Source organism: Orcinus orca, chromosome 11 (assembly GCF_937001465.1).
Source record: "Orcinus orca chromosome 11, mOrcOrc1.1, whole genome shotgun sequence".
In the NCBI taxonomy this organism is placed as follows: Eukaryota; Metazoa; Chordata; class Mammalia; order Artiodactyla; family Delphinidae; genus Orcinus; species Orcinus orca.
Window position 1 is genome coordinate 1,545,882 of NC_064569.1, and position 21,342 is coordinate 1,567,223.

The following is a 21,342-nucleotide window of genomic DNA, read 5'->3' on the forward strand; positions in this document are numbered from 1 at the left end:
CATACGTCCACACGAAAACCTGAACACGATGCTTCCTAGCGGATCAGTCACGGGAACCAAAAGGCAGAAATAAACCAGACGCCCACCAGCAGGTGAGCGAATAAACAAAACGTGATGCCTATCCGTAGAGTGGAATGCAGCTCAGCCACGAAAAAGGAATCAGAGTGGAATCCAGCTCAGCCACGAAAAAGGAATCAGAGTGGAATACAGCTCAGCCACGAAAAGGAATTAGAGTGTAATACAGCTCAGCCACGAAAAAGGAATCAGAGTGGGATACAGCTCAGCCACGAAAAGGAATTCGAGTGGAATACAACTCAGCCACGAAAAGGAATCAGAGTGGAATACAGCTCAGCCACGAAAAAGGAATCAGAGTGGGATACAGCTCAGCCACAAAGAAGGAATTAGAGTGGGATACAGCTCAGCCACGAAAAGGAATTAGAGTGGGATACAGCTCAGCCACGAAAAGGAGTTAGAGTGGGATACAGCTCAGCCACGAAAAAGGAATCAGAGTGGAATACAGCTCAGCCACGAAAAAGGAATCAGAGTGGAATCCAGCTCAGCCACGAAAAGGAATTAGAGTGGAATCCAGCTCAGCCACAAAAAAGGAATCAGAGTGGGATACAGCTCAGCCACGAAAAGGAGTTAGAGTGGAATACAGCTCAGCCACGAAAAAGGAATCAGAGTGGAATACAGCTCAGCCACGAAAAGGAATTAGAGTGGAATACAGCTCAGCCACGAAAAAGGAATCAGAGTGGAATCCAGCTCAGCCACGAAAAGGAATTCGAGTGGAATACAGCTCAGCCACGAAAAGGAATTAGAGTGGGATACAGCTCAGCCACGAAAAAGGAATCAGAGTGGGATATAGTTCAGCCACGAAGAAGGAATTAGAGTGGGATACAGCTCAGCCACGAAAAAGGAATCAGAGTGGAATCCAGCTCAGCCACGAAAAAGGAATCAGAGTGGGATACAGCTCAGCCACGAAAAGGAGTTAGAGTGGAATACAGCTCAGCCACGAAAAAGGAATCAGAGTGGGATACAGCTCAGCCACGAAAAGGAATCAGAGTGGAATACAGCTCAGCCACGAGAAAGGAATTAGAGTGGAATACAGCTCAGCCACGAAAAGGAATCAGAGTGGAATACAGCTCAGCCACGAAAAAGGAGTGAAGCGCTGATCTCTGGACAACATGGGGGAGACCTGAAACCATCAGGCCAGGTGGAAGAGGCTGGTCACACAGCAGCACAGGTCGTACGGACATGAACCGTCCAGAGAGGGCAGGTCTGCAGAGATGGAGGCAAGGCGCTGATGGGCGCTGGAGGGGAGGGTAGAGGAGGGAAGAGGGGGCGTGGGGTCTGCTTTTGGGGGATGGAAACGCGCTAAAAAGGGACTATGGTGATGGCTGCGAAACTGCAAATACATAAAAAACCCCTGAACTGGACGCTTTAAAGAGTGAATTACATAGTATGTGGATTATCTCTCAATAAAAATGATGGTCGTGATCCAATAAGCTGGTCTCACCACCCAGAATGGGTCACAACACGGTGGAAACGTGCTGTCCTGGAGTGGCTGCCCGTCCCCGCCCCGCCTGTCCCGGGGGAGTTCGGGGGCCGCGGCCTTCGGGTGGGTGGCAGGCGGCGGGTGGCGGGGGCGTGTCGAGGCCCCGTGGCTGCCTTTCATACTGCACATGCTCAGCACAGCCCAGCTACAAGAGCAGGTTCCCTCTCTAGAGGCCGGGCGGCCCCAAGAGCTGAGCTATAGGTGAGATTCCGGGGGAGCCCCGAAAGGAGCCGGCAGCCCCTTCTCCTGCTTCGAGCCCACAGGTGAGGGCTCGGCCTCCGGAAGCCGCCTGTGACCTCGGTGGAGGGCAGGCCCGGGGCTGGTGAAGCAGGGACAGAGGAGCCTGGGTCCCCGATGCCCCTGGAGGCCCCGCGGCTGCCACCCCTGCGCTGTCTGTGTGAGCAGCCGAAGGACCCTCTAACGGAGGCGCCATCTGGCGACGACGCGAGCCCAGGGCAGATCCTCCAGGACACAGCGGCTCCCCTCCCCTGGGTCCCCGGGGGGACGACGGGCCACGCACCTCGTGATCTTGAATATCCGCAGGAGGCGTACGCATCTCAGCACGGAGATGCCCAGGGGCGACATGATCTTGGTCTCCACCAGGATGGTCTCCAGGATGCCGCCGCACACGATGAAGCAGTCGAAGCGGTTGAACAGGGACACGAAGTAGGCCTGCAGCCCCAGGCTGTACATCTTGAGCAGCATCTCCGCCGTGAACAGGGCCAGCAGCGCCTTGTTGGCCGTGTCTGCGGGGACCCGCACGGGGGACGGGGTGGGGAGAGGAGGTGAGCGTGGCGGATCCCTGCGGGGAAACCCCAGAGCTCGATCCCGCCACACGCCCCTCGCTGCGTGGACTTGGTGGGGAGGGGTCTAGTTACAACCGCAGCAAACCTCCAGCACGGCCCCGACCCCCCGCACCCTCTGCCCCTCACAGCGACTCTGCCAGGCAGCAGGGCTGCTGCCACGCCCCTTTTCCAGAGGCGAGAAGTGAGGCTCGAGGGGGAGCCCTCTGCCTAGACTGACCAGCCAAGAGCCGGAGCCGGGGTCCTTGTCTGCCCTCGTCACCGGGAGACGAGCCCCACCTGGGTTCCGGGAGACACCCCGGGTCCAGGCCGTGTTCCGGGGCTCTGGCCAGGGAGATCCCTTCCGGGGCCCAGGGAGGGGTGGTGGGACCCACTGCCATGGAGGACATTCCCTGTGCTCAGGTCACACTCGTCCTCTCCCTGGCTTTGTGCTCTCCGCCCCTCACAGGTTTTGGCCAGCACACCTGGAGGCCATACTGCGGCCCCAGGTACTGAAAACCCACTGGGGGCGGAGGGGTGGCAGCCAAAGATCTGATGTAGCCCAACAAGCCACAGCTCGTGGCCGTGTCTCCTGGACCCAACGGTGACGGCCAGGGCAGGCGGGGGGGTGTCGCCTGGCCAGGGGAGCCCCGTCTTTGTAGCGTGAGCTGGTGCGTTTTAGCGGCTCACGAGCTGCCAGGCCGCGGTGTGTCCGGCGCGGCCCGCCTCCCCGCCCCGGGGCAGGGCCGAGTCAGCCCGAGGAACGCAGGCCGGCCGGGCGGCCTCTCACCTTGGACTTCCGTGAGCCAGTGGGGCTGGTTGTAGTGCTCAGAGGCGATGGTGAGCGTGTTGAGGAAAACCAGGAAGATGACAAGCCAGTAGAAGACGCTCGACTTCACGGCCGCGCGGCACTTCCGCCTGCAGAACCGATTCCAGCGGCGCCAGTAGCGGCTGCAAAGGGGCAGAGAAGGAGGACGGGGCGGGAGGCGGCTGTGAATTCAGGTCCCCGGCCGACATGCCCCAAGGTGGCCACCTCGCTCCCCTGAACTGGCCCGACCTCACCAGGGCCAAAGAGACGAGCGTCCCACCAAGGTCACCGGCTCGTGGCTGGTGGTGTGGGCTTTGGGGGGGTCCCTGCTCCTCGGGGACTGTGGCCCCCTGGCCTGTGACCCCGAGCAAGGCCAGCCTTGTGTGAGGGTCTGGCCTGAAGCTGAAGGGAGGTTATTTAATTTCACAGTAACGGCATCACCAGAAGTAGTACTGCAAGTCGTAAGACTAGTATTACTAGGACTAGTAATGGTTACCATCAGCGAACCCATGTCTGGCTGGTACCATATCGGCACTTCTCATGCCTTCTCCCAGATCCTTTAAACATGTCTGCAAAGCAGGCGTTGTCCCGATTTTCAGGAGAAAACCAAGGACCCTGGAGTTGGGCGTCTGGACTGACACCAGGTGAGGGCAGAGCCAGCGGCGTCCCCTCTTCCCGCCTGCAGCCCAGGCGCCAGGCGCTCCCCTGGCTGCCTCATCCGTGAAGAGTGGGAGGTGAATCTGGACCAGCAGTGCTTGACTTGAAGGGGAGGCTGTGGAGTCCTTCGAGATTACATCCTCTGTTCAGAACAACGGGCAGACTGCCCCCACCTCTACACGTAAGTTCACGCCATACGTGGGCCCTGAAAGCTCATACCTGGGCCGCAGGACACTCGCCCCCATGGCCTCTGGTTAGGGACTTTCATCAAACCTGGCTGTGCATAGAACCACCTGGGGAAAGTTTAAAAAACACAACAAAAACACACCAGGCCCCGGGCCTCAACCCAGTGAAATCTGATTGTCTGGGGTTGAGTAATTTTTAAATAACCCCCAAATACCGTTGCTCTTTGCTAAGGTTCCCCAGATGGTTCTCATGTGTAACCATGGTTGACAACTGTGAAGCCGGATGACCCCAAGGAAACGCTCACATTTTAGGATTCAGTGGTGGACGGGTTTACAGCTTGTCCCCAATCTCATCCTCCTGATACCGAGGGAATATGCAGATATATTTGGTAATTCCGTTGACCAAACAGTTACCAGTTTAACACCACGTGAGGAGCGAAGGACAGGAGTGCCAGGGAGACTGCGGGGGCCCTGTATCGAGAGGGGATCTGATTCCAGAAAACCAAACACAACAAGAGCAGCCGCACGGTCACCGTCCAGCTGGGGGACGGTAAGAGGGGCGCCATGGGCAGCGTCGGGCTGGAGGCGATGGAGGCCACAGCTCTACTCAAGGAAGGAGGAGAGTGAGGTGACGTGGACTTTGGAGGCGGAGTCAGCAGGTCTTTGACCCTGACCACGAGTGCAGGGGAGAGAGAAAGGGAGGGGTGTCTGGAGGAGGCCGTCACCAGCACGGGCGCCCTGCGGAGGGGGGCTCGGCCGGAAAACACCTTGAGGTACTTGCAGGTTACGTCCGTGGGGATATACCCACCGGGCGGCTGAGGACAGAGCCTCCGCTTTGGGACAGAAGGTGGGGGGTGGTGGTGATGGCTGTCGTCCTGGACACCTGCACTCATATCTGCATGAAGTCACAGGTCCCCAGGTCCCCAGGCTCAAGCCTCTGTCGTCAGGACCCTCCACACGCCCCAGACGGCCCTCTGGAGAGCTTGGCTTTATTTCTATTTCTACTCTGTTATCTTTGTTACCTACGGTCCGTGGAAAATCCTGCTGCCAAAGCTTTGCTGAAATCTGTTCTGAGATTAGAAGGCGAGGGGCACGTCTAAGGTGGGCCTTGCTGCCTGGGAGCTGCAGGAGGACCTGGCTTTGGCTTGCAGGGCAGGGAGGGAAGAAAGGATTAAGGGGGTGGTGTTCTGACCTGACCTCACCCCTGTCACTGAGGGGGCGGGGACGCCACCTCCAGGGAGCACCAAACCTTGGCAGGGACGTTTGCTGCTACTGGTGGGAAGAGTCGCTACATGGAGAAGAAAGGCCTGGGGGTCAGAAGACGGTGGTTCCCAATGCGCTGTGGAGGCTTCCACACTCCAGACACACCACCGGGTGACAGCAGGGGTGGCGGAGGGCGCAGGGGGGACAAGGCAATGGGACAGGGGCCCAGGTGGTCCCTAGCGGGGGGGGCGGCCTCCGGCGGTGCTGGACCACGGCGCTAGGCACCTGCTCTCGCCAGGGCGGGACCTGCTTCTCTCCTGCGACTGAGCTTGGTGATATTGCAGACAAAGTTGGTAAGACTTTTTTTTCCCCCTGAAAAATGAGTTTTCAGGACAAACTCATATCCAATCTTAAATAGCGTCAGCTACCAATTGGCCCTTGCCATCTACCTCCACGAGGATTAAATCACGAGCCGCTGCAGCTGCTGACCTTCGACACCCCCTGAAAGGAGTTCAGGGCAGAGATCAGGAATGAGGCCCTCTGCGCTCCGGGAAAAAACAACTCCTCTTGTTTACAAAAACACTAAGATCCTACACGGTGACGTTTGCTGCCCGTGACGAGCAGAAACCGTCACGAGACGAGCAGAAACCGTCACGAGACGAGCAGAAACCTTCTGCAGAAAATATGCGCTGGGTTCTATGTACTTCCCTCCCCCTTCAAAAGAATCACATCTGTACTGACTTTCCCCTGCCTCTTAGGAGCAGTTTCTCAAAGCTCTCCGAGATGCTGTTTCCCGGGCTGTAGTCCTCATTTTGCCCCGAATAAGACTTAACTCACAACCCTCACGTTGTGCATTTTTTTAAGTCGGCAATAGGTTACACTGTAGTTGCAAAGAATGTTTTGAATAGAGACAAGCTCATTTACAAAAATCACCAATAATTGTGATTCGGAGGCCAAAGGAATCACGGTTGCTTTCTTCCACATTTTGGAGGAACCGACTCCAACTCTGTCTCACACCCAGACCTTGACTGCGCTCTTCCCCAAGTTTGGGGCTGGTGGATGCGGGTGCCACGTGCCCGGGCCTGTCCCGGGGTCTGGAGCTGCTCTGCTGAAAGCCCTGCAGCTGTGGCTGTGACGGACGGGGCGGCACCCGTGGAATCGTGCGCTCCCGAGACAGCCACTCAGGAGAGTCACGTGGGTTTGGACCGGGGCGGGGGTGGAGTAATTACCATCCAGAGAAAGTATTTAAAGATGATTACACGCCTCCCACCCTTCAAAATACAGCTTTGCTTGACAACTGGTGTCCTGGTAACGCTTCCTACTGCACAATAAATGCAATGGTTTATCAGAATGTGTAAATGCACTTGTGTGTTTACATATGCACGGAGGATATAGAAATTAAACGATAAAACAGGGAGGAGGAATGTGCCTGCTGTTCACGTTCCCTTCACTCTCACTGGGAAAGTTGTCCCCTCGAGAAGTGGAACTTCCGGACACAGACCTGGAGGTGACGGCGGCACGGACATGCCTCTCGCACGTCTTCAAACCCGTGCGTCGCTGCGTTCCCACCGGACAGCTCTGCTCGCTCGCCTGGACCCGCCTGACCCCTTCCCAGCACTGGGCCGGCTCCTACCTTTCCATCGACACGGCTGTCCCCCCACCAAGCCTCCCTTTCTGGGAGAGAGCAGCCATTGGCCTTGCTTCAGGGCTCAGCGGGGGCCCCAGCTTCCCGGCGGTGCACTTTTCTAGACGTCCCAGCTGCCAAGTTCCAGTCACACTTACTGTCCGTGTTGCTCACTTAGCTACACGTTCAAGAAACATTTATTGAAACATCTTCCCCGAGCCAAGTACTAGCTATTCAGCTTAACACGCAGACAGGAAACTCGGGTCGGTGATACGGACCCCGAGGGTGCCACGCGCCAGGTGGGCTTAGTAGAGGTGCCCCAGGAGCACACAGAAGGGCATCCCAGCCCACCGTGGGGTGCCAGCCAGCCTCCCCAGAGGACACGATGCTCCGTTTCCTGTAGGTCAGTATCTTTACTGTGTGACTCCGGCTTCTCCACTGAGATCACAGGGTCCTGAGGGGAAGGGGCTGCATCCTGTCCTTTGTGATGGGCTCACAGCCCACCACTGTGGTCTTACACAGTAGGACCACTGGGCCGGCAGGCAGGTAGGGCAGCAGAGACAAACTTTACACACACTTACTCACTCCGCGTTGTGGACGGGGCTTAGGACCCCGCGGATGGGGTCGGGAGGAGGGGGCAGTGCTCCTGAAGGAGTTTGCTCGGCACAGAATTTTGGACAAGCATCTAGAACAGGAGACAGCACCCAAACGGTGGACACTTGGGGCTCTTTCCAGTGGCCAGAGCTGAGAGCAAGCAACCCAGAAAATCCTTAACATTTAACTATTTTACACAAAAGTAACCAAAAAATGGGTTATTAGCAACTGGGGCAAATTTGGGCATGTGCCTTATTGCTTATGGAATGGCAGAGGTAAAGGGACCTCGGAGGCACGTTTCTCTGAAGACGGGCGAGACAGGGCTCCCAACCTCAGACCCCCGAGGGCTTCACTTCAGACCGCTGTGACGTCCAGATCCAAGCCCCAACATGTTATCTGACTAATCCCCTCACGCTGCGGAAGGCACTCAGGGTCGTCTGTTCCGTAACTAAGTCCTATTCTGAGCCCCACATGTTGCCAAGTTCCTTATTCCTCAAAGTAGAGACTTGGCTTACCAAGGGAACACCCTAATATTGCCCTAATATTACAAGTCCATTAATTTGCCCAAATTTCCCTAAAACCTCTGCTCTAATATTTCCTTTAAAGACCCTGTGATTTTGTATCACCATCTTGCAAATGGAATAGGCCAGTTTGAGGCTCAAATTCTATTATTTGTCATTGTTAAGCTGAGAGAATGAGCGAGAATACTTGGTGTGTGCATTTAACTCCAATTTTAGATTCTTTTCTAGGGTAAAACAGGCTCTTCACTGTTTACGAGGTTACTTCTGAGTTGCAGAAATTCTCTCTCCGTTTCCCCTGTGTTACTGTGTTTTTCTCCTGTGCCTCCTACACCCGTGTGAGCTGCCACAATCAGACAGACAGAAGGGCTGAGGACACCGTTCCTGCGTCTGCAGCAGACAGAGGTTTCTCAGGGTCGACCTTGGTGATTTCAATGGCATTTTCAATCCATTGCCAGCCTTTGTTATTCCCTAAACAGACACCACCACTGGACTGTAGGGTGTAGATGAGGCAGCTGCCGTCTGACCCTGTGGGGTCACACTGTCCAGTGCGGTAGCCACTGACCACCTGTGGCTACTGCACACATGAAACGTGGCCAGTCCAAAATGGGCGTGCAGTGAGTGTAAAGGACACACTGGATTGCAAAGAAAAATTAATATAAAATATGTCATCCATTTTTTATGTTAATTACATATTGAAATAATGTTTTTGGCTTAAATAATCTATATTAAGATGAATTTCACCTGTTCCTTTTCACTTTTTTAACATGGCTACTAGAAAGATTTACAAAGGGCGTAAGCGTCCGGCATTATGTTTCCAACTCAACAGCTGTGCCCTGGAGCACCCCGACCCCTCGCTGCAGCCCCTAGACACACAGCTGGGCAGAACTTCATCACATGGTGCAGAGCCCGGGTCCTGGGCATGGGTCCCGACTTGGCCAAGCGTGAGCCACGTGGCCCCGGGCCTCTGTCAGCCTCAGTATCCTCCTCTGAAAATGGGTTTACTGATGGTGCCAACTGACTAGTAATAAGCCTTCTGGGAATGAATACAGAATCTTCTCTGTGTATTTCTGTTGTATCTTGAGTAGTAGCTGCAGGGGGAGGAGCCCTTCCCAGAGGGGGATCTGGTACCAGCAGGGCGAGCCACGTCTCAAAACAGAGTCCAGGGGTCCAGGTGGACCCCCGTGCCCCCTCTTCTTCCAGAGCACAGCTTACACCCTAGAGCACTGGATACAGAACGGCCCCCGTCTCCTGGGTCATCTCATGCTGGAGCGAGTCCAGGCAAGTCTGTGATTTCTCTCCCACCCCCCAGAGCACGTTTGTTCGTTCATTCACTCATGCATTCATTTGTTCATTTATGAGTCACCCATTTTCATGTAATGAGAATGATGTTTTGGAAATATTTTCAAATGTATTTTTATACCCCTTTACTCTCTCCCTGCATGGGGGCTTTGGAACTGCAGAAGCATGAAGTGCTTTCTCAGCTTTGGCTGTAACACAGAGCTTTCATTTCAGTCTGCGTCAAGCCAAATGCCATGCGGGGGCAGGACGATCCATTCGTCCCTCCACTTAGTATCTATTAAGGCCCCACTGAACGCCAGCCGCCTCTCCAGACGCTGGAGAGAAAGCAGTAAGGTCCGAGCGCTACGGAGACAAAGGATTTTCTACGTTTCTTGAGCTCTCTTCTGTAACAAGAGCTGGACCTGGGAGACTTGACCCTAGGTTTTTTATGTGAAGGAGGTCTTGGCTTCAGAGGAAGTGGAAGGGGAGAAAGCCTGCATTTTCCAGCCCCAGTGGAACGTGGGAGCAGAAGGTGACAGCAGGAGAGGAGAGGGTCCCACACCAGCATCCTCATTTAATTCCCTGGCCGAGCGCCAAGCTCTAGGAACAGCCAGACAGTCACGGGGAGGCCAGGACATCAGGGCTGAAGGTGCCTCTCCTGGGTGCAGCACAGGGTCTGCGGGGCCCTGGGGGATGCCAGCCTTCAGCCTAGAGCTCTACCCAGGCAGGCACAGAGCGGGACAGGCAGCCGGTGCGTAGGTGAGCGTCCGGTTCCTGCAGCCTGTCCACGGAGGGCCTGGAGGTGTCCATGGGCTCAAAGAGCCTGGGGACCAGAGGCAACGATTTCAAGGCCAGAGGCCAACATGGGGCCCACGGACACCGTGGGTGGAGGCCCAACCAGATGGACTTGTGGCCCCTCGGCAGGCCTGGTTCTAGAGGAACAAGCAGGGGTCTCAGGCTGGACCCCAGGACCCGTCCTCACTGAGGCCTGGGTACTCCCGGGGTCTTGAAGTCCCGGCCCCGCTTCTCCACCCTGGAGAAGAGCTGGGCAGAGGAAAGAAGAGAACTGAACACTTAGCTTAAGGGCCAGTTTAAAAGGCAGCCTTGGGCTACACTGCTCGGCTGGACTACAGTTTAATGTTATTTATGCACCTGCCCCAGGTGAGGCTGGGGAAGCAGGATTAGATCAATGATGAAACCTAAACACTATAGTTTTTGGCTCGTACAGGCTTTGCGGGAGTGAATTCCCACCCCTACTCACATATCTGTCCATCCAGTGCACATGGTGGACAGCCTGCTACCCGCCGGGCGCCCGGCTCAGCTCCCTGCACATAGCACCTGAGAGGCTCACGGAGCCTACTGCAGACACGGAAGCCCGTGTGGGGAGGGCGGTGACAGAGGTCTGGGCGAAGCGCTGGCGGGAGGGTGGGGAGTCTGCAGAAGGTGTGGAGATGCGGTACCAGCGAGGTTCTGAACAGGAGCCCGAGCTCTCCAGGGGAGGCTCGGGGATGCGGCGATTCGGACGGAAGGAGGGCTCCACGCGGAAGCCTGGACGTGTGAGAGGACGGGGGACGTTCAGGAACCGCGGTATGCGCAGGGGGCGAGGCTGGAGGGGCAGACAGGGCGAGGACGGCGCAGCGAGGAAGGTTCTGAAGCCCTCACTTCCGTGCACATGGCCGAGAACAGCAGCAGTGGCCACGTGCTTACTTCAACCGACTTCATCTTACAAGGGGGGGACATGGCATCTCACAACCTCCTAGGGCCGGGGCCACCAAAATCACTAACTCCCAAGCCCCAAGCCCGGAGCCACTCGTCTGGTCTGATCCACGAGCCTCTTCCTGAGAGCCGTGCAGAAGGAAAGCAGACCCGCCGCTGACCCTCCCTCAGCCCCCAGCCGGGGGTGTCCCCAGCCCAGCAGGAAAGGAGCATCTCACTCACCTAAACTTCGACTTGGAGATCCTGTGGCTGAAAGGGAAAGAGGAGACGTTACCAAATGACACACACGTTTCCCTCTTTTCTCAGACGCCCCCAGGTGACCACACGGGCGCTGGACAGAGCAGCTTCGGAGAGACAGCCCTGCGGTCAGCACGTCCTGGTGTCTGTGTGTTTGAAGGGGAGACCGAGGGCTGGCCCAGCCCACAAACCTACGAATCTAGCATCTTCTAGGTGGAGACGTGGCCCCCGGAGACGGTGCTGTGTTCTCAGACCGTCAGCTGGGGTCGGGCAGCGGGTTGGGGGCCACGCCCTGAGAACAGTCGTGGAGGACAGGAGCCCCTCCTGCAGACGTGGCCCTCGGACATTGCAGGCGGGAACAGGCTGGCAGAGGCCCAGCGCCGTCTGAACAGGAGCCTGGCCCCATCACCACCTGGCCTGAGCGTGGAGCCTGGGCCCAAGGAAACAGGCCGGGGCTGAGCACAGACCCCGGATGCTGGCAGTGGTGTGCAGCCCTGAAGACCTGGGGACTTGTGGACAGAAGCACCGGTGACTGGGCTGGTGGCTGACTCGAGGGGCATCTCCAGAGAAGGGGGGAGGTACTGAAAGGTGGAAACTTCCAGGAGGCCCTGCGGCCCGTGGGAGGCCGGATGGAGCCGGGCTGGGGGCAGAGATCATGCAGGCATCTGACATGGCCCTGTGGAAGGCTACATGTCGGAAAGGCCCTGGTGTCTGGGGAGTGAGCGCTGGCAGGGCCGCGGGTGGGAGACTGTGCTCGGACGGGCAGGCAGGTGCGGAGTGCCAGTCAGAGATGAAGAAGGGACAAAATCCGCCTGTCCCAGCTCAGCACAGAGAGAGCTCTGCTGCGAAGCAAGAAAACAGCCCCTCTTGCTATTTTTTGTTAAAAAAAATAAGCCAGAAGATGTGACAGGTGGCAGAGCCATCGTGCGTGAGATAATTATGTCTCTGGGGCACCGAGAACCAGAGCCAGCAGCCTTTACTGCTCTGAGCCAGCTGATAACCTTTCCCACCCAAAGACGCTGCGAGGGCTGCAGGTTTCAGTCACGTTACACGGCACGTGGGCGGAGGCCGGGGCCACGGGTGGCATCTTACTTAGGGCCACAGTTTAAAGGAAAAACAAATGTCTTCCAGCTGCGCCTGGATGGTGGGGAGCCGGGGGGCTCCCTCCTCTAGCCCAGCCAGGCTTGCTGGACAGCTGACCCCTCGCTGAGGGACGTGAGCTAGCATGGGCGGTCATCAGCCCGGCAGCTCTGCCACAGGGCCTGGCCCGGCCCCACCTTCTCTCGGACATTCCCAGAGGCCTCTCGGGGCCCTTCAGTGCAGACCACACGCCCTCCCCGTAAGCCTCCCTCTCAGTCCGGTGGGTCGTCAGCAAAGGCGGGTTCTTAAGAAGTCCCACGTGGGGCACTGAGGTCTGAGTGTCCGTGTCTCCCAGACAGTGACTCTGGGACGCGGTGCGGGAGGACCAGGGCTCCTGTTGGGGATGACGTCCTGGGTAAGCGTGGTCACTGGCTGTGGCTCCTTCCTGGGTGTTCTGGAATGTTCTGAGGCAGAGGAAATGGAGTGGGACTTTCTCTCCCCCGTGGTTGCGTGTCCTGACGTGCGAGCCTGGACGCCACGCTGAAGCCTGGTTGCTGTTGCCGCTCTCAGGTTGTGAGCATCGTTCCAGGCTCGCTGGGTCCAAAGCACTCACCCCTCCAAGCTCTGTGTTACTGGAGCACCCCAGGTAAGGAGGGGGGTCCTCGGGGGCACGTGTCTGGAGACAAAGGGAAGCCCAGGTATGGGAGAGCGGAGGGCCTCACACTCCCCGTGTAGGAGGGGTCAGTGCACTTCGTGGGACCAGGGGCACCCGGTCTCCGCAGCCTTCGTGTCCTGGGAGGTGACCACCAGCTCGGAGTTTGGAGAGCTGCTCACGCCGCCGGTGGGCAGGGGAGCCGGGAGCCTGCGGGCCCTGCGTTCCAGCCGGGTGGCGGGTGCCGCCCCCTGGATCCCAGCGAGTCCACAACACCGGGGGCCCGGCTGCTCCAGACCCTGCTGGGGGCCAGCCTGCTCAGAAGGCGTGCGGGCTTCCCCCAGTTACTGCTCCACAAGGTAGGATTTCCTCCCCACGTTTCCCGTGGATTCTTGAAGAGCAGCAGGTACCGAAAGTGGGTACCTCGCATGTAAGCCCGCGAGCGCAGCCCTGCTGGGTGGGCCTGACCCTGTCCAGCCCAGCTGCCTCTTTCCCTCAGGCCTCCACAACCAACCTCCCAGGAAACCGCGGTTGTCTTTGCTGATGTGAAGGTTTAAAACGGGAGACACGCCCGGAACTCCCTCTGCTTCGCTCAGTTGCTCAGTTTGCATTTGTCATTATTGGACAAATATTTGAACTTCTTGGGAGCTACTTGCATGTTTAGCCTTTCCGCTTCTTGGAGTCGTAAGCCCGTACGTTTGCTCCCTGCCGTGTGACACAGCGCTTCCCCGAATCCTCCCGACTCGCCCTAACGTCCGTCAGGTGGTGCTGCAGGCACCATCTAGGCTGACGCACGTCTGAGGCGATGTCCTCGACTCCATGCACGGCTGGTGCGGCCAGAGGGGCCGGACCCTGGACCCCCGTCACAGTCCACCTCTTGGGGACCCACTAGCTTGAACCTCCCGTGCTATCCGGGGACCCCTAGCTCGCTTCTGTGATGAGATGCACGTCCATCGGTATCATCGACCCTCTGCATTGGAGCCCGTTTCTGACTCTACCTTCTTTATAGAACTGTGCGCTTTAAGACTAAAGGGACCTCGCACACACCAGCTGGATTGGGGTCTGCCATTTTACAAGGTGCAGCCTGCCTCACTCACGGGGCCTCTCCTGCAGAAGCCGCAGGCACAGAAGAGGTGCAGGGGGTCCCCGCAGGCAGTCCCCAGGCCCCTCTAGGAGCCAACGGGCAGCCGCCCTGCACGTCCCAGGGGGCGAGCCTGAGGTTGCCGCCCAGGCCCAGCTCTGGGACTCCTGGCGCGCGGCTCTCTCCCCTCCTTCGGTCCATCCCAGAGTACTTCTGTGGAAGTCCGTGTGTCCCTCTCTGACGCCAGCTGCGCCCTAGTCTCAGGCAATGTTGTCCCGTAAGTGCCAGTCTCCTTCATGGGCTTCTTGTCTTGAAGCTGGTCCTGCCTCCGCTCTGAGGAAGGCCGAGGCCCAGCAGCTCTGGGGTCACTGCCTGTCCCCGTCCACGGCCTCACGTCTGGAGGGAGGGTCCCCTGCGGCCCGCTCCCGCCCCGCCTGCCACGAGGCTGCAGCTCCTGCAATTAGGACACGCAGAGAATGCATCCCTTTTCCATCTCCGCACGTGACCCTGGCCTGAGCCGCGTCGCATCACCCCCAGAGCTGCTACGGCAGCCGCTGCGCTCGAGCGCCCGCCGCTCGGGGCTTCTCGCTCCCGCACAGACTCTTCCTAATGTCCGAGGGTCCTCAAGGATGGAAAGCTCACCAAACCAACCAGCCGTGTTCCACGATCTCTCACGGTCTGTGACAAAGACCAAGGCCATCAAGGGTCTACGCGGCTCTGCTCCGTCCCCAGCCCCGCCCCTTCCCACCCAGGCCTGCCCTGGACGCTCTGCCTTCTCTCCCTCATCCCCCAGCACCTCGGAACCCGCTGTTGCCTCTGATTGGAAGATCCTTCCTTCCTCCGCCCCCTCCAGTTCTCAGCTCAAACTTTCCTCCTTCAAAGAAGCTTTCCCTAAGCTGCCAGTCTAAGGCGTCTCTGCATCACTAACCCTGCATTACAGTCATGCTGCCTTCTGAACGCTTTTCCCAACTTACAGTGACGGCTCCGTGTCACTTTCACACCAGATTGGGAGCTCCAGGGAGGTGGTGTCACCTTGCTCTTGGGCTCGGTGTCACCTCGGCCCAGCACCGAGCGGGCCTGCTGCCTGATGAGGGTGTGAGCGGAGAGCCCGGGCTTGCTGCTCCTCTCCCGGTGGCCTCCGGGCTTGTGCTTGTCTGTTCTCCTGGCACCTTTTCATCTGTACCTTCTTCTTTTCCTTCTGCGCGTCGGTTTCCCAGCCTTCAGCCCTGGCCTCTGGCCCCGTGGACAACCCCGGTGCTGCGTGACCGCACCCATCGCTTCTATGCTGGGGTCTCCAGCACGTGGTCCAGAGCGGAGCCCCGGCCTCCACACCCTGCAGCCCCGCTGGTGACTTCAGTCTGTATCGCTTCTGTCTTCAGACTTGAAGGACAGTTCCTTCCCTTCACCACCTCCCCTGCCCGGCTGCCCCCTCCCCAGCAAAACATCGCTTGGCGGGCCCTGTCTCTCTGCCGTGCCCCCTCGGAAGCATCTTCAGCCAGGCCTCATCCCGCTGCATGGGCTGTTCGCGCTCCGCTTCAGAAACGCTAGCCTCTCCCTGGTTGTCACAGCCTGAGCCCCCGCCTGTTCACGCTGCTTCCCCACCAGGAACGCTGGCGGTCTTCTTCCAACGTTGTCTGGGGCGGGACGGGGAAAGACGGTAGTTTGTTAAGGACATACTGCCATCCCGGCACTGTGACAAGGCACTTTATCCGCACAGAGTAGGCGCGTAAATTCGGATATTCGTGGGGAGGGCGGCCCATTTCCACAGAGCCATGGACGCCTGCAGAGCACGTCCTCCAGATGCCTCCTCCCTCAGTGGGAACGTCCTCCAGATGCCTCCTCCCTCAGTGGGAACGTCCTCCAGATGCCTCCTCCCTCAGTGGGAACGTCCTCCAGATGCCTCCTCCCTCTGTGGGAACATGCCTCCTTCCAACAGGGCCTCGAGCTCCCAAAACACTCTCCAGTGACTGAGCGCCAGCGCCACGGCCTCTCCGGGTCTGTCACGTGGGCCCAGAGCCAGAGGGCGGGGTCCTCGTCACCTTCCCTCCGACACTTTGGGGACCTGCCATCCACCTTCGCTAGCGTGGCCGCCCGGGGCCAACGTCCAGAATCCCAAGCGTTTGTTTGTATGGTTCCAACAGGAGGTAAGAGGGAAGGGCTCAGCCCGCTGCTTCAGAACGTAATTAGCCCTGTATTTTAGCAACATTTTGACAACAATTGCTTCCCAACGACGCTGGGAATCAGCAGTGCAGACTCCCCGGTGCCGCTGTCAGGGTGAGGGATGGTGAGGCCCATGTGACCTGGAAACAGTCTGTTCCGGCCCTCCCGCCCCTCGCTCGGAGGCTGGCCCGGCCCAGGTTAGATGTACCCGAACCTTCTGAAAAGGCCCAGATACGGAGGCGTCTTGGCGGGGAGAGGTGAGCTAGGAGCCGTTCCACCGATGGAGCGACTCAGACACCCAGCCACCTCGGGGCTGGTCCTCCTCCGAGCCCTCTGTGCGCCGGCCCTTTCGGTTTCTGGGGTGAGTCTTACATCTCCCAGGCACCAGGACAAGCAGCTCCCACTTCCCACCGTGGAGTGTGGAAGCTGCAGGAGGCCTGACGCTCAAGGTCAGCCTGACCCCTAAAGGAACATGGCTTCAATCTGTGGACTCTGGGAATGAAACCAGCAGTTTGCTCGTTTTTAGCAGTTAAATCATTTTCCCTTCACTTCTTGGTGGGGGGACATCTCCCAGGGACCGCTGGTGTCCGTTTTCAAGATGGAGCTAAGACGGATGGGTGATGGTGGTAACCCATGGGGGCCGTCCCTCCGCACACCTGGCCCAGTCCTGGGCCCCAGTCAGCTCGGGAAGCTGGGGGCTGGGGCTTGTGTTGGGGAGGGTCGCTGGGCTGGCACAGGTGCACTTTTATTAGCTGAGTCTGCACTTCAGACACCTGTGCTCCCTTCACTGGGTGGGTAACTCAGAGCTGCAGGTAAGACCCACGTCTTGCGGTGTATTTTCTTGCCTGTCTGCTTTTCTTCCAGGTCACATTTATCAGAAATGAAAGGGTGCTCAACAAAGCTGCTCTGGTGAGAGGGGTGAGGGGCTGGGAAGAGACAGACTTCAGAGCCCCCCAACCCCCCCCACACGCATACACACACACGCATACACACACACATACACACACACACACACACACGCACACACACACATGCACACACACGCACACACATGCATACACACACACGCACACACACACACACATACACACATACACACACACATACACACACACATACACACACATACACACACATACACACATACACATACACACACACACGCACACACACACACGCACACACCTCTGATGGCGTGGAAAGGGGCTCAAAATCCCAAAGTCAGACCCCTGCCCGGGAAGCACAGGACTGCAGAGCAGCTCCCAGCCGGGGCCACACTGCCCCCAGGGCTCCCCTCTCCACCCAGGACTCGGTTTCCCTGCCCGCCCCCGCGCCTACTCACGCCAGCCTGGCCCCGCAGCTCTCTCCCTCGATGTCGCCTCCAGCCACGTTTTCCGTGTTGACAGACTCGGTCTCACTGGTGGGCATGCTCACTGCAGGGTCGGGTCGAAGCGATGCAGAGCGAGGTGCGGAGGCAAGAGGGGAGAGAACGGTTAGTCTGCAGCCCCCCGGCCGGGTCCCAGGTCCTCGACTGACACGCCCGCTGCTCGTCTAGGGTGACCCTTGCCACCCAGGACACTCTAAGTGGGATAGTGGGAGGAGACGCCTGGGAACACTGACCCGAGTCCCTCCTCTACCCTCGACCCCCTGCCCTCGGACAAGCTGCACATGCTTTCCCATCTGCGTCTGCTCCTCGCTGTAAAAAGAATTGCTTTCATGACGGTATTTTATTTTTCTTATTTCTTCCCACCCCCCGCCCCATTCTAAGGAGCTTCATTCCCACACTTAGGGCCCAGCCTGTCTGTGGAAAGGGCTTCTCTAGGGGCTGAGCCACTTGATGGATCTGGAGGAGGGTCTGTCCCTCGTCCTGAGGCCTGCATGCTGGGTCCTGAGGACAGAGCCTGAAATAGAGCTCAAAGGGAACAGCCATTTCCAGCATCCCACTGCAGACACAGGAATGAGGAGTCTCCGTGTGGGACCCACCAAACCACTGAGATGAGATGTGGCCTGAAGACAGACGGCAAGAAAACCACCTCCCCACGGCATCCTGATGTTTCCATGTCAACAGGCCAAGCTGGGACACAACCCGTCCAAGTCCACCATGGCCAACCCGCCCATCCCGTCCCCAGGCTCCTCCTGCATTTCCAGGGCAGCCAGAGCTTTCTAGCTTGGAGCCCAGTTTGGTGGCTTAGAAGAAGCCATTCCCTTTATTATTATCTTTTATTCCAAATAAAAGTTTATCTCAAAAGAATTCTTCTCCTCCTTTTTCATCTTCTGTGGCCCTTTTAACACGACACACAAGGAGTTCCTTATTTTTCCCGCCCGTGTCCTTTAGAATGGCCGTCACATCCTCGGTCATGGCTCAGCCCTCTTGCAGGTCAGCAGCCCTCGTCTGGCGGGCAGGTCAGGAGCCCTCAGTGGCCACAGAACCTGCATGAGTGAGGGCGTGGCGTCTGGTGACGTGGGACCAGTGACAAGTGCCCCCGGGGCTGCCACAGCCCAAGAACTGATCACGCTGTTTGGATAATTCTACTGCTTGTACAGATGCTGCTGGATGTGGGGCGTTCCCGGTTTCTTTTCTTTTGGATGAAGTCAAGTCGGGCAGGTGTGAGAGACTCGTTCTGAGAATGTGGGAGACACAGCCGGAAAGCCCACGGCTTCCCACACGCTGGACCGTCCTGTGTCCACCCTCGACTCGTTCTCCATAAACTTGGGTGAAAACAGATCCAGACGTCATTTCAAGGAAGCCTGGTGCTGGATGGACTTTGGACATCGCCCAGCTTTCTCGTCACAGGACAGGGAAGTGAGGTCCAGGGAAGGGCCAGGTGCCCGGGTCACACAGTGGCTGGGGGCTCGGACCGGATCACAGGTGTCTTGGGCCCCCACCCCGTGCTCACCTCGATTGCCCCCGGGGCTACACCCCAGACGAGATGGGATTCCTACAGCCGAGCAGGCTCTGGGGGCATCACAGGTGCATGGGGAGCAGGCAGACGGTGGTGCTGGACTTCACAGCGTTTACAGGTGGCACCTTCAGTGACCTTAACCTTGGCCGGCGCTCCTCACAGGAAAGGCCCCAACAGGGCTCAGCCACCGCTGGTTGTCATGTCCGCTGACTTTATACATTTGAAGGGACAAGGAGGTGGTGGCTTCGGGTGGGACAGGCTATCCTCCCCTCGCACACACGCACGCGCACGCACGCGCACGCACACCAGGAGAAGCGCGCTCCCGCCCTACCCCGTGGGCACCAGCACATAATTTACACGCACGGGAGCATGGGGGACGTCACAATGGGTTTCCGGGGGGCGATTAGACCAAGCGAACTCCCTTTCCTTCTAATCAAGCAAGCCCTCCGGGCGCTTCCTCTCACAGACAAGATATCAGAGTCGAAAACCAGGAGTAAGACGTGGACAGGGCTCAGGGTCAGCCTCAGGCAAAGAAAGAAACAGGAGACTTGGCGACCGCACAGAGGACGTCCCGCTAACCTCCAAAAACAAACTAAGAGATAGTAAAAATTGATAAATCAAAACAGGTAAGAACGCAGAACAAAATAGGACCCAAACCCCAAATCACATGAATTAACAACACAAAATAAACAATGGATCCTGGGGAGAAGGGGTCACTCCCGCAGAAGTGTCTACACTGGCAGGTGGGCACTGATTTTGAGGAGACGGATACCCAGGAGGGTCCCAACTCATTCCTCCTTGTTAGTGGGAATCCCGAAGATTCGGTCATGAGAGGAAAGGGTCAGGCTTGTTTTCACCCCACGTAAACAGCCGTCTCCGAAGCACACTTATGTTCACAATTCAAAGCTTGAAACAACATGGATGGACCTGGAGGGTGTTACGCTCAGTGAAATGAGTCAGAGAAAGACAAATACCGTATGACGTCACCTATACGTGGAATCTAAAAATAGAGCAAACTAGTGACTGTGACAGAAAAGAAGCAGACTCACAGATACAGAGAACAAATACCGTATGACATCACCCATACGTGGAATCTAAAAATAGAGCAAACTAGTGACTGTGACAAAAGAGAAGCAGACTCACAGATACAGAGAACAAACTAGTGGTTACCTGTGGGGAGAGGGAAGGGGGGAGAGCAGAGATAGGGGGAGGGGGCTAACAGGTACCAGCTACTATGTATAAAATAAATAAGCTACAAGGATATATTGTACAGCACAGGGAACACAGCCAGTACTTTATAATAACTTTCAATGGAATATAGTCTATACAAATATTGAGTCTCTATATTGGACACCTGAAACTAATATGATATCGTAAAGCAACTATACTTTAATAAAAAAAAGAAAATAGTTTAAAACAATGCTTCGCACACCAAAAAAACCCAAAACCAAAAACAACCAACAGAAAGCTTGGAATAAATGGAAACTTTACAACCAGTAGCATTATTTGTTCACTTCTCAAAATTCCTACACGAAAACAGGGCTGAGAGTTGAAGAGTTGAAATGGATGACTTAGCAAATTTCCCTTCTAGAAAGACACATGTCAGTTTAGAAGGACAAGGGTCACTCAGGTGAGCGTCTCATCGTGGGGGTCTTTGATTTGGCAGTGGGCGGGGTAACAGGCTGCCAGCCTCCAAGTCTGTCTGTCCACACAGACGCCTGAGGGGACAGTCCTGGCCGGCGGGGGCCCAGGTCACGGACCTGCTACACAGAAGCTCAACCAGCTTCTGGCTTTGGCATCGATACTGTCCCATCTTGTTTGACTTCAGAAATAGCTGTGTGATCACTTTAAAAATACTAGAAAGAGCTTGATAAAAACACTGCCTTTCCCTCTGTAACTGAACTTGACCAGGCCTGGTGAGTCACACGGGCACAGGCGGCAGCCGCCCGCGTGGAACGTGGTCGGAAGAGCCTCCAGTCATGCCCCGATGGTGGGCAGGAGTCTCTGGGGAGCTGCTCTTCGGGGTCAAGGTGTGGATTTAAAGGTTCCTCGCTTTAAATAACAGTTTACATCCACATATTAGTTCCTATTAATTTGTGATAGCTTATCCCACAAGCACCTGATGGGGTGAAGATGGTCTGTGTTTCTATTTCTAAGGGGTTAGACAGAGGCCACAGCTGACCCGTTTAGGGACTTGTTACCCTAGAGATCGCCTTGGGTTCATCTTGGAAACTGAGAGTCCAGGCCGGCCGAGGCTGGGATTGCTAATGCTGGGCCCTATTCTTGGGGAGGCGGCAAGCCTGAGT

General features: G+C 57.1%; 1 protein-coding gene across 11 annotated transcripts in view; it reads right to left on the reverse strand.

The window, feature by feature from the left end:
* The window catches only part of CACNA1C (calcium voltage-gated channel subunit alpha1 C), a 462,295-nt gene that overhangs the window by 93,917 nt on the left and 347,036 nt on the right, over positions 1–21,342 (reverse strand). For all 11 annotated transcript variants that reach the window (XM_012539272.3, XM_049694801.1, XM_012539283.3 and 8 more), the window contains exons 10-13: positions 17,476–17,566; positions 11,146–11,172; positions 3,128–3,288; positions 2,076–2,301 (exon numbers count right to left, since the gene is read on the reverse strand). In XM_012539272.3, coding sequence (XP_012394726.1) covers positions 2,076–2,301; positions 3,128–3,288; positions 11,146–11,172; positions 17,476–17,566 — 505 coding nt within the window. The remainder of the gene's footprint in view (positions 1–2,075; positions 2,302–3,127; positions 3,289–11,145; positions 11,173–17,475; positions 17,567–21,342) is intronic.